The sequence below is a fragment of the Mus musculus genome, chromosome 18 (genome assembly GCF_000001635.26).
Source record: "Mus musculus strain C57BL/6J chromosome 18, GRCm38.p6 C57BL/6J".
Taxonomy (NCBI): domain Eukaryota; kingdom Metazoa; phylum Chordata; class Mammalia; order Rodentia; family Muridae; genus Mus; species Mus musculus.
Window position 1 is genome coordinate 57,667,066 of NC_000084.6, and position 13,321 is coordinate 57,680,386.

Below are 13,321 nucleotides of genomic sequence, written 5' to 3' on the forward strand. Positions count from 1 at the left end.
GAAGAGAGTAAAAAAAGCTGACGGTGCAGAGGGTGCAGAGTGGGATGAGATGAAGTGTCCTCACTTAAGCAGGGTTTCAGAAGCAATGTTTACCCAGACACCATTAATTCCTTTTATCCCTTTGATGCGTGTGCCGTCTCCAGTGACAGGAAATTCTTATTTTTTTAAGAAACTAAAGCACAAAAAGGCAGTGAAAAAGCTACAAACTGATTTGGCAATAGCTAAGCAAGAGGCTGCCATCACTGTCCTGGAACTCAATGAGAAGATAATGACACTCTGTGAAGGAAGGCCCTTCCCTAGAGGTCAGTATTACCACGTGACAGGTGCGCATTGGCCCCTCTTTCTGGGTGATGCATATAGATTGTTCGGCAGCAAAGCGAAACGCCAGGTCCTGTGTTTGGCCTAGCAGGATGCTGGCCTGGCCTGGCCTGGTTCTGTTAGGCAACACATGAGTTGAGGCAGCACAGGGACTGCGAACTCCAGGCTGGACTTGCTTTGACCTTTCGCCAGGGAGATAATGACTACGCAGTTGTAGAGGGGATGTCTCTGCATGTGAAGAGCTGGGTTGACATGCATCTAAGAAATGTCACTGGAGAAGCTGGGTGTCAGAGAGGGAAGGGTGGAGCAGAAGCCAAAGGTCAGGGCACTCCAAGGCCTGGGGCTCTAGAATGGGGCCAATAGTTTGTTTAAAAAATAAGTGCCTGTTGGCCAAGACAGGCACAAAGAAAGAAGGAATTATTTCTTGCCAGCAGATAAAGCAGGAAGCAACTGGGAATGCTATTTGGGAATGAAATCTGGGTAATTCAGAACAATCATAATAGCTTTATAGGTGTGTGGGAATGTGTGTGTATATACAGGTGCATGTGAAAGGCCAAAGGCTGATACCAGGAACTTTTCTCTATCGCTTTCTCCTTGTTTATTAAGATAGGATCTCTCAATGAACCTGAAGTAACTGTTTCGGCTACACTGGCTGCCCAGCAAGCTCAAGGTATTACAGACATGTGCCACTTGGCCCAGTGTTTTATATGGGTGGTAAGGGTTCGAATTCAATACCATGTACATTAGTTTTTAAAGGTTTTTGTGGTGGTGGCATTTCAGACAGGGAGAAGGTCATTGCCTAGCTCAAGTTGGCTTTGAACTTTCAGTCCTCTCCCACTGACCTTCAGATGCCATGATTGCAAGCATAGGCCACCATGCCTGGCTTTACAGTGATTTAGAAAAACTAAAAGGACTTCTGCTATCAAGAAACTATATACACACCAGGAAGGGCTAATGCATCTCAGAATAACTACTGGATAAGTATATAGTCAGACTCCATTGGAATGACAGAAGCTCAGAGACAGTAGTCAGTCCATCCCAAGTTAGAAAGAAGCAAGCAGCTGCGGGCAGGTAGCCTCGGGGCAGCAGCACACTAAAGCAGATGTACCTCTCAGCTTCAGTAGACCAAGGTCATTTTTTCCCCTTTGGTATATAGCAGCTCTTTGCTGCCCAGTGATCTCAGGGTAAGCTCTGGTTTCCAAGGACAAAGGTCGTTATTTGATGGGTGCTCTCCCTGCAAAGCCAGGAACATGCCATTGTCCTTACCCTGGCTTCCTTTCTTACTCATAAGTAATGATGGAAAAGGAGAGGCAGCTTAGGAACAAACGGAGAAGGAAGCAGTGGGCGAAGTGGTGGCAGAAACGGGACACTCCCAGCATCCCGACTCCATAGTAAAGACTTTCATATGAATTTGGTTTCCTTTTCTCTTTTGTTTCCTTCAATTTTTCAAGACAGGGTTTCTCTGTGTAGCCCTAGCTGTCCTGAATCTTGCCCTTTAGACCAGACTGGCCTTGAATTCAGAGATCCTACTGCCTCTGTCTCCCAAATGCTAGGAGTCAAGGTATGTGCCACTACTGCCAGGCTGGTTTAGATCTTCAGTTCTGAATAGCCATTTCTCAGAATGCAACAGATAGATGCATCATCACATTGCTTCCCCAAAACACACAGAAAGACAAGTATTTTCTTTTTCATCAAAATAGCATAGAAGGAACTTTTTTTTTAAATTGCCTTTTGACCAACATGAATGCTCACAAAACTCACTAGAGAATGCTCTTGTCAACTTAAAGGTTGTTACATGAGGCACCATCCCATAGTTCCAATGGTCACAGAAAAGAAGCCAGCAGTCTTGCTAGAACACTGGAGGACACAGTCATTCCAGTTCTCAGCTGCTTGGTAAACCTGCTGCAGAAGTGTTATTGCCACCTGTCTAGTTCCAATTCTTTTCACTTTGGCCCAAATGGTATTTTGTGCTCTTTAGGACTCAGTTGGGTTTCTCAATAGTTTACTTTTAATCACGTGTTTACAATTAGCATATACGTTCTTAGATATCACGATATCCTCAAGTCTTTAAGGGCTTGAGGTGCTTTCATGCATTTGCATATCATCCTTGTGTAGGGGCCATGCTAATCTGCCCTCTATGGCTCCAGTTTAGACTACATGCTTCTGAAGTAAGCACACCTTGGATATCCTAATGGGTCAACAGTTAAATAATAGTGAAGGGAAGGAAATAATAAACTGCCTTTGTGATCTGATACACTGGTAAAGGAATATAAAAACAATTTTAGAAGCCATTAAAAGGCCTATTGTGGACCCACAGTTGCTTTTATTTGGTGAGAAAACTAAATCGCTGGACTGTTATGTATTTATTTATTTTAATAGGTTATGTATTTAGTTAGTTAGTTAGTTAGTTAGTTAGGCATGTGACCTTGTGGGAATGTATGTACCATGCATCTATCTGCAGGAGCCCGATGATACTTGATCCTCTGGAACTGAAGTTCCAGGCTACTGTGAGCTTCCATGTGGGTGCTGGAAACCGAACCTGACCAGACGCAGATCTGCTGCAAGATCAGTAAGTGCTCTTAACCTCTGAGCCACCTTTCTACCTCCTTTTTAGTCAATATTTATTGTGTGAAAGGATTTCCAGGAGCTTTAATGGCTTGTATGTAGCCACAGAGCATCTCTCTCTCTCTCTCTCTCTCTTTCTCTCTCTCTCTCTCTCTCTCTCTCTCTCTCTCTCTCTCTCTCAAGTGCATGTGCACACACACATTTAGACTAACAATATTATCTCTTTCTCCATTTTCTTGGATCTTTTTTTCTTTTTTTGTAAAATGTTTGTTTAGAGCTCTCTGATCAAGTGGCAGATGCCCCAGGCTTAAGGAGAAAGGGTGATTTGTGATTCTTGGAAACAAATCAAGAAAGAGCATACTGTTGGCTAATGAAGTGGAGTCCCTGGTACCCTAAGGACATTCTTCCCCATCCATCTCTGCTTCTTTCTGCATTGAGGCTTCCCTGTCTCCATAGGTCTTAGCAGAGGGGAGAAGTCTGAGGACAGGCAGCAATAATGTGCCCTTATCACCTCTGATACAAAGAAAGCAGACATTTCCCTAGCAGTACTAGTAAGGAAAGCATCCAAGAGAAGACTGTCTAACTTGAGTTGGGTACCCATCCCTGGGTATCCCTGTGTGGGCAGGGCTGGGGAAGGAAGGATGGATGGATGGATGGATGGATGGATGGATGGATGGATGGATAAGAAGGCATCCACCACTGGGTGGCAGGCTAGAGGGAAAATCTGGTGGGGAAAGAATCCTCTACCTGGCAGCTGCCACTGGAAAGCACAGAGCTGGAGAAGGGCATCTTTCATTGCTGGAATGGAGATGACGGACCAGCACCTGTACACGGTCTGCTCGTGGTCAAACTAAAATCTAATCAAATACTTTCTGAGTCGTTCATCCCAGGGACGTTTGCACTTTAAAGGTAGTTTTTCGTTTTGCTTTGCTTTATTAATCTATCAAGAGAAGGCCCCCACGCTCCAGGAAATAACTATCTAAGTGGTATAGGTCTAGACCCCACAAGAGCTGCCGTGAACTTTGAGGAAAGGCATCCCCTTCTAGCCTCTGTTGGTGACAAGGTAGCCACCAGCCACCTTGGCCTGCTTATTGTAACAATTTACACTGAGGGAAGGGGAGGGGAGGTGTTGATTGTGAGTAGCAGGTCATGGCACAGGATTAGGGTGACAGGGCTTCTCTGTCAGAATTACACAAGTCTAACAGATTAATGGAATATTTCCAAATAAAACAGAAATCCCTGCTACCCACACACTCCAGTTTTTTCCTTGTTTGCTTTGTTTTCGGAGTAATCGGCTTGCCTTTTGGATCAGAGTGTGTGTCCCAGAATATTAGGAATATCTTCATGCATATTCATACATGAATTGAGAGAACAGTAAGAGGCTAAGCTCGGTTTTTTTCCCCCTTATACATGAGTTCAGCTGAGAATAAAAACACCCTTGTTATAAAACTAGCACAGCAGGAACCTCACAGCCAGAGTCTTTGTTGGTTTTCTTTTGTGCACATAGTCTCAACCCAAGGCAGATTCCTTTGGTCATTTCCAGAGCCCCTCCCCTGAAGCACTTACAGCTTTGTTTACCACCAGAAAAAGCTGGAATCCTAGTGTGCTAGTGTTCTTAAATAGGAGGTGAGTCTATTCTGAGGTGAGTCTATTCTTTAAATCACAATGGGTAAGAACTGAACAATCTTTCCGTTCTTTGCATTAGTAAGACTAAGTTACTCAACTGGAGAAGAGGGTTAAGGTGCTGTAAATTCCTGATGGGACGCCTTAAGGGGGAAAGATTTGTTTCAGCTCATGGTTTCTGAAGTCTTGGCCCATTTGGTTTCCTTGTCTCTGGGCCTGTGGTGAGGGCATCCTGGCCACAGACTCTTATTTCTAGGCAGCTCTCTGGATGAAGGCTGGGGGGTGAGGGGGAGCAAAGGAAAGAAGGGTGTGGCCAGGCCAAGTCTGCTCTCAAAGCCACTCCCAGTGACCTACTTTTTCAAACCAGTCCCTTCCTCCAGCCCCTCCCAACCAACCGTGTGTTCAAACTGAGCTGTGTCCATGGATTAAACCATTGGTGCAGTTAGCACACCTGCAGCTAACGCTCCCTAGAAATGCCCATGGGTGTGCAACTCCTCATCTTCACCAGAGTCACTGTACAAAATATCTTACCTACCCGGTCCTGATGTTGGTTGAGTGCACTTACTTGATAGCATGTAGGTTCTTCTTTTTAACCAAGAGATATATTTCAAGCTTGCTTCCTTAAAGAAATATACTTTTTTTTTGTCTTTTAACTTTTTAATTAACTTTTCTTATGTGACACAATGACCAATGACCAACTGGCCTGGCTCTGTCCTCAAGTGAGAGTTATAGAAACTCTTAAGCCATCTTTTAACTTTCCTCTTATTGAAAGGACATTCTCTCAGTGACACTGGTATATCCCAGCACAGACATTTCCTGGATTCAATAACTGCATAGAGCCAGCCACCTCTGAGGGGAAAACTTGTAATAGAAGTAACATTTTAGTTTCAAACACCAAACAACTCATCCCATGACTTTTGAGAATAAAACTGCTTTTCTATATTCCTCAGATAATTGAGGGGAAAACTTTCACCTCAGATGCTGTGGGCTAAACCTCCCTTGCCCTCATCAAACAACTTCAAGATCAAAGCTCCTATAGTAGAAGTTTAGGAACTAGGGATGAGGAGAAAAAGAAAATGTCCTAATGCTAGATATGGCAATCCCTCCGTATAGTTTATGCATTAAACTGCTCTGAAATGATGACCGTACTGAATCGTTTGAATTAAGAGCATTTAGAGAGTGGTCATGTTGGTAGTTACTAGACTGAGTTCCATCTTGGATAAATATCCTGTGTGTAGAGATTTTGAGCAATGGCACCCTGTGCTTATCTACAGTTTTTTTGAAGGCTGAAAGTTCCCTAGACCAGGGAACAATGGCTTGACCAAAAGTGTTTTACAGACACCTTTCTTTCTGAACAAAGGATCCTATTTTACCAGACAACACAGAGTTGTACAAAAAAAAAAAAAATGACCAGGACAACCTTGGGACCTCACCATGTAAACCACTGTAAATTTTTCACAAAGCACTACTAAATACCTGTGTTGTTAGATGGTAAGGGATTCACTCTGTTGTCTGCTGAGAAGAACAGATAGGTAGCCTGCATTCCTACTGCCTGCACAGGGTGCCTTTACCTAGATAGATAGATAGATAGATAGATAGATAGATAGATAGATAGACAGATAGATAAATAACAATACTTAAGGGAAACAAAAGATGATTTCTCTCCCAGTAGGCATCAGTCCCCAACACGTTTGCAGAAAAAGTCAAGCAGTACCATAGAATCTTCTCATGCAGACGCTGCTCTGAGGTAGGGTCACTTCTATTTAGAGCAACAAGAGGCAGCACCTAACAGCAGGGAGGCTGAGATGGCACAGGTGTGATAACACCAAGAGGTGGTTCGTCCCAATATAGACTTTCCAGGGGGCTAATATGTAGTCATAGAAATAGGATTCATTTAGACACTATGGGTTGCCCACTCTCTCCACCAAACTCACCTCCAAACTGACCCACTGAACCCCAAAGCCAAAGTCTTCTCACTGCTTTTGGAAGTCTCTAAGAGGTTTGACAATGGCCCCAAGGGTCCCCGACAAAGATGAGCAATCCATTGCACAAAATCCCAGGAAACAGAAGTTGCTCCATCCAGCCAAAGGCTGCCCCCTAATGTGTCATGCACAAATTAAGGATGATGTTCCGTTTCAAAAATGACAATTCAGAAACCTCCAGGCACACAAAGGACCAACAGATAAACTAGGCCTAGATGGGGATTTTTATTAGCTGCCAGTGACAGGAACGGAAATAAAACCAGCCTGAGCAGGAAGCTAAGTCTTAGCTGCCAAGGCTGGCGTGGAGGCTGAGCCCTGAGTCTGGGAACTGCTCAGTTGGTTCCTCTGTGGGTGTTGGCCCCATCTAAGGCAGGCACAGGCTAGGAACAGGTTCCCAGGCTGTCCTGGCTCACAGACCATACTGACCATCTGCTCTTCCCGCCTGCGCAGATCAACTTTCCCCTCCTTTCTGTGGACCAGAGCATGATTTTCCTCTGGGGACCGGTCACCTGTTCTCCGCTGTCCTACAGAACTGACAGGCTAGGTGACCTCTCCCTTGTAGAGAGCTTGCATGTAGGTTGGCCTATTACCAATCCCAGTCGCTTTTCTTAGGACCTTAAATCTTGAACTCAGCTGACACTGGCATGCGGTGGGATGGGGGAGGGGGAGGGGGAGGGGAGTGGGGAGTAAGAAAGTGGGGTATGGGGAGGGAGGAAGGAGTGGGGAGTGCCATGGACCCCGGACACGGCACACACATAGGAAAAACACTAGAGCTAATTCTTGTGGAAGCTGGCCCCTGGCCACCGAGGGAACTGTCTAATGGTTTCTGGTGCCTGCGTCTCAGCTGGGGCCTCACATTTTTTTCCCTTTATCGACGTCTTCCTTCAGTTCTGGCAATCTTAAATGTTCTTCGAAATTAATGCTATAAATTTTTCTAAAGGCTTTGAGTATTGGCTCTCAGTGTTTGTCACCAAGGAAGCTGTACTTAACATCCAAGTCTAGGGAGCTGTTTCTTTTGTGTCGTCAGTAGAGAATATTGGGGAAGGAATTGGACAGTGCTTAAACTACATTGATGTTCCTTGGCCAGCTGTCATGGCCAAGGTAACAGGGTGTTATCATGGTCCACAACTGAGCCTTGTGCCAGAAGGCTAGAGCCCAGGAACATGATCAGATAAGAGAAGTGCGGGAAGCTTTTTGAGGCTGAAGAGAAGTACACCTGTCACGGTCCCCTGTGATCCGCTTTCGTTAAATCTCATAAAAGTAGAGAGCAGAGCCATTCACTGTCCTATTAGGAGAGAACACGGTGTCTTCTCTCTCTCCTTATCAGTTTCATTGCTGTTTAGTTAGGCTCTTCCTTTATGAACATTCTGGAAATCTATTTCCTTTCTAGCGAGCAGAAGGTAAGAAGATGCACTCTGAAGCCTTTCACTGGGAGCCGGGATTCAGTAGCTAAAGCAGCTGTGGGAATTCGATGACGTCAGGTCCCCTCCGTCCTTTGTTTGGGAGACTAATTTTGGAAGTCCAGCATTATCAGGAAATGGTGCTCCCTTCCTTCTGTCTCTCCCTAAGGACTGCTTCATTTCCTTTTTCATTCTTTCTTCTTCTTCTTTTTTTTAAGTCTCTTGGGTTCTATATCCAGAGAGGTTGGAGGAAAGGGCAAACATGAACTAAATGTCAGACAAGGCACGTGGGAATGGGAACCGGCCGTGACCAGCCGCAGAGACTTCCTACTTCTCCGTGGTCACTGCCGCGCCCGCTGCTGCCAGAACACTGCTAACCACTGCAAGGGAGGGCAGAGCAGGAAGGAGCTCTCTTCCAGGAAATTCACTCAGCAGTGTCTGGCACACCTTCATCATATGACAGCAGATGGATGCTTTGGAGACTTTGGGGCTACAAACTATCGTCAAACCCTCTTAAAACCAACACAGCTGTCCCTCCTTCAGAACACCTGTTGACCAAGTGGAGAGTATAAGTGATGCCCTCTTCTTTGCTACCCAAGAATGTCCTCTGGGTTTTATTTGAGGGACTTGATGTTTTCGATAAGATGCTGAGGTTGGAGATTAATCACATTGATCATGTGGCTAAATTGTCTTAAAAAGGCAGATGTTTGAAGGAACAAAGGGCCCATCAACTCAAGTGTATAAAAGATACAAAAAAGATAGATAGTAGATAGATAAACAGAAAGATAAAAAGAAAAAAAAAACCCTGATTTGATGTGACAAATGGGAGAGCTCTGTATTCACTTCTTGGATGGAGTATTGACAGCCTTGTGTACACATATTGGTCTAGAAAGAAGTGTTGGTTTTTAAAGAGGCATTATCTGTATCATACTACCTTATTATACATTCAGCTTCCTCAATCAAGTGCAATCACACAGAACACAGATCAAGAAATAAAGAAGATCTATAAGGCTGGGCTATAGCTCACTAGTAGAGTACCTGCTTAGCATGTGCAAGGCTCTGGACCAGTACAGAAATAATTTAAGAAAGACAGGGGCTGAGGAAAGGGGAGGAGAGGGAAGAGGAGAAGAAGGGAGGGGAGGAGAAGAGAGGAGAGGAGGGGAGAGGAGAGGAGAAAGGAAGGAAGAGGAGGATAATAAGAAAAAGGACAAGGAAGGGTATGTGTGAGTGGTTGCCTAGGGTATAGCTGAGTCCGCAGAAAGTGTTACCCCATGCTGGTAGGAAAAATGAAACAGAAGATGAACCCTTCACTCCGATCCACAAATGTTTTCCATCTTCCCAAAACCACTGTCTGGTCGAGCAGGCAACCTTCTAGGCCCACCCGGAAGTCCTGCCACAAGGCTGCATCATCTCCACTGGGGCCCAGCTGTCAAGAGTCAGCTCCACAAAGTATGGCCCAGATGTACTCTGGGGGCAGCATTTTCCACCCCTCTTCCTAGTGAACGAGGGAGGAATCCTGTCCAGAGTCCAGATAATTTTAAACGGAGTCTGTCAGCTAAATGAGGGAAGGTTCTGTAGCAACAGTCTGAACTTGGATTGCTATAAACTGTCAACGACAACTCAGAAAAGTGATTTTCTGAAGCCAAAAGGATGCAAGAGGTAGTAGAAAAATGTGTACAGGTGCCATGGGTAGAAGAAAGCAAGAATGCCTGATTTCTCAGAGGCAAACAAGAACTTCAGTGTGTGTGTGTGTGTGTGTGTGTGTGTGTGTGTGTGTGTGTGTGTGTGTTCATATGTATGTATAACTTAAAATTATTTAAGAATTTCATAGATTCATACAGCGTATTTTATCAAACTCAGCTGCCTTTCCCCCATAACTCCTCCCCACTCTATGTTCTCCTTTTTGCTTGTTTATAACTCACCGTACTCAATCCATGCTGGTCAAAGACTCATGGGAGAGGGGCAACTCACTGGAGCATGATCTACCTCCCAGAGTCTGGACCCACCCCTTAAAAATCTCCTGACTCCTACTCCTCTATCAGCTATGGACTGCCAATAGTTCCTCATGTAAAGGTGAGGGCTCAGAGCCTATCCCCCTCCATGTTGGAATATTGACCAAAAACATAGCTTTTGCCTCAAAGGGGAGAAGAGAAAGTTAATTCTGAAGCCAAATATGAGTGGCCATGGCCCAGGAACACAGGTTTAGGCTACTTCAAATTTCCTGTTCCAAGATGGAGACAATTTCATGAGGTTTTTGTACTAAGAACAATAACAACATCAACAATCAAACCTCGGGTCCATTGGTGGAAGTATTGGTGAAGTGGGCTCCAGCAGAGTGGAGAAATCTCAGCTACAGGTTTCAGACGCTATCTCATGGCACTGTTAGCGTTTGTGTTGGTGAAGCTAGTAATCTGCTAAGTCGAAAGATTTCAAGGTTTTTTTACTCTGTTAGTCACAGGATGTTAGGTGCTATAAAGGTGGTAAGGAGCTGTTATACCAAGTTGCTAAGTAAGTTTCTTTTAAAAGCCAACTAATTTCCAGTGTGCATTTATCTTACGTGCATAAGAAAGTATGCCACAATCAGATAGTATATATTTTATTTTACTTTATATATTAATGAACTTATTTTTAAAAAGTTCATTTGCCTTTTTTCTTTTCTTTTTTCATTATTTTCTCTTTTTTCTTTTTCTTGAGATAGAGTTTCTCTGTATGCCTCTTTCTTACCTTGTAGACCAGGCTGGCATCAAACTCAGAGTTGCCTACCTCTGCCTCCTGAGTCCTGAGACTAAAGGCAGCCATGCCAACGTCATTTGTTACTTTTAAAAGATATTAGCTTTTAGTTCAAAAATCAAAACTCTCTTAAAATTTATTTTATTCATCTAGGTACAACGATTGGTAAACACAGGAGTCTTAAGTTTTGTTTTTTGCAGGAGTCTGGGATGACAGAATCATTTGATTCTAGGAATTTGAGGTTAGTCTAGATAATTTGAAGAAACTCTATCTCAAATACAAGTAAACATGACTTAATTTTATTTGGTGTTTTTGAAATATAATTTCACTATGTAATCTCAGACTTGCCGATCCTCCTACCCCAGCCTTCTGGGTGCTGAGACTATAGGCATGTGCCAGCGGGCCTGGCTGAATTAAGACCCTAGAAGATGAAAGATGAACCCAAGGACTGACTGCTAGAATCTCCAAGGAAGAAAAGGTAGTTGAGGTGCACAATCCCAAGATCCCACAAAGTATGGGAGAGGGGAGCAAGTTTAATTCCAGCAGCAAAAAAGAACAGTAAAGTTTGCAGAGCAGAGCAGGGAGTTTGGAATCCACGTCAGAGTGGTTGGCCCACCTGTGGAGTCCTTCCCTCCAAGTCAGGAGTTTAGCTAAAGAGGGTTGGAACTATGACTTAAGACAAAGACCTACGATAATGTGTGCTACAATAATGATTGATCTGGCAAGCTATGGTTGTGGTGTAATGATGGTGTGAATGCTGTGGGATTAACCAAACACTCTCTAGTGAAATTTAAAGACAGCTCCACACCAGGGAAGACATGCCTAGCACTGTAAATCTGAATAAGAAAACATGACTGAGAAGCCCATGGACCTCAGGGGTGGATCTACCACGCCTATTTTCCTAAATAGACACAGTATAAAAATGCCCTCTAAATATACATCTATCCCATGGGTTGGATCCAATAACAGATACAAGAGAGAGGGTACAAAAGCTATACATGGCAGCTGCACATTCAGACAGACAGACAGGAGACACTCCAGAGTGGCATAAAGGCAATTTTAAAAGAACTTTGCTGAACCAACTGCTTGGGGTCAAATCTCCTCCCTGAACAACATGCTCTGAGAATCCAGAGTATCTTGGGAAAGATGCTCTAAAATTTGACCGTCAGGATATCTTTAGACAGAGGGGGACACCTATAAGTCAGAGTCACACTGTGTTCATTCAGGAGGGCATCTGACCTGAGCAATCAATGATCTGAAGAAGAAGATGCAGAGAAGGCTCCACCTGCAGGTCGTGAACCTGAAAGGACCACCCAGAGATAGAACTTGCACCTGCAGCTCATCCATAAAAACCACCCAAGGATGAGGGCAGCATCAGCACCACGGGCGTGAGCCACGCACAAACTCTTCACCCACCTCTCTCTTTACTTTTATACTTGCCTTTTTTTGCTACCCACTATGTCAGTTTAGTAAACCTATGTTGTCCAACTGTGTTCTGTTTCTTTATTTATCTTGTTTTTCTTTCTAAGGAATTTTCCAAAAAAAAAAAAAAAATTTCAGAGTTGGGAGCTGGAATTTCAGGTCTCTCTGCTTCGGCCACTTGTGTATGGGAATTGTTTTAAATTGTCTTTGTCTCTTTCCTCTCTGCATTCTACCTTTAAGCAAAGCTACCTTATATTTTTCCCCTTGTTGCCACTGCTTCTGCCTTCTGTTTGCTTTATTCTGCCCTGACCCGTCACTATATTTCTAACTGTAGTCTGATTCTACTATTCACCTTTACATTCATTCTCTCAGCAAGAAATATCTTAGTACACACAGTCATGCCATGTATCTTCATTTACTTCCCAACTGTATTGAAGTTAAAAGAGGTGTTTTTAAAAGTGACTTTATGGTTTGTTTGTTTGTTTATATATATATATATATTGCAACAGATGGTGTTTAACACAGAGACCTACAACTGGTCAACATGTAGACAATAAGAGATTGTAGGGTGAACAGTCTCATATGGGACATCTACATCACCCTTCTTTCCCAGGTTCAAGGATAGTCTTGGAAGAGGAAGCAGAGCATTAGAGTCAAGACTACAGGAAAGAGTCCTTCCCAGAAACAGCAGGGGGATTGCACACAGGAACTCACAGAAGTTGTGATGGTGCTTGTAAGCTCTGCACAAGATAAAAGCTGACAAATCCCAGCATGGAGCTGGGAGATAAAGTCCCACCTGTAGCTGAGGAGATACCAATGGCTCCTGAGGGGCTAAGAGTCAGGTTTCTTCAGGATATGGGACATTGGAGGATCGCCATGCTCCCGTAAATGGTCCAACACTAAAGAGCACATAAGGTTGAGTGGGAAACATGGTACGGAACATAAACAGGCATTTGGAGGGGAAGGGAATTCGGCCTAGATTATATAAGTACACACTATATACGTGGACGAAATGCTCAGTGTTTCAAAATAGAAGGTAAGCGCCATGGAAAAGCCCATCAATGAGAATGAATTAGGTGGAAACTAGTATATCGGTGCTTAAAGGCAAGGTTGAATTAAGAAAGTACAAACGGAACATAGAAGAATATGAGACTCCATTGAAGGAAAAAATTATGGGTCCTAGGTATAAAAGGGGTAAAATAATTTCAAGCTAAAGACACAGAGGTTTCACTTTGGGGTTTCACTTGACTCTGGGAATTTTTAAATTTCCCTCCACATTTT

General features: G+C 43.8%; 1 protein-coding gene and 1 non-coding gene across 6 annotated transcripts in view; one reads left to right on the forward strand and one right to left on the reverse strand.

The window, feature by feature from the left end:
* Ccdc192 (coiled-coil domain containing 192) overlaps positions 1–13,321 on the forward strand; it is a 197,326-nt gene that overhangs the window by 133,324 nt on the left and 50,681 nt on the right. The window contains exons 6-8 of one of the 5 annotated variants that reach the window (XM_030250625.1): positions 170–302; positions 925–988; positions 11,845–12,111. The exons of 1 other annotated variant lie outside the window; for it this stretch is intronic. In XM_030250625.1, the coding sequence (XP_030106485.1) occupies positions 170–302; positions 925–941 (150 nt within the window). In that variant the 3' untranslated portion in view covers positions 942–988; positions 11,845–12,111. Of the gene's footprint in view, positions 1–169; positions 303–924; positions 989–11,844; positions 12,112–13,321 lie in introns of those variants that run through there. 3 more of the 5 variants (XM_030250624.1, XM_017318003.2, NM_029290.1) reach the window with 3 other exon arrangements.
* On the reverse strand, positions 2,388–2,493 carry Gm26038. Its single transcript, XR_003952714.1, has one exon. It is a non-coding gene; the product is annotated as a U6 spliceosomal RNA (small nuclear RNA).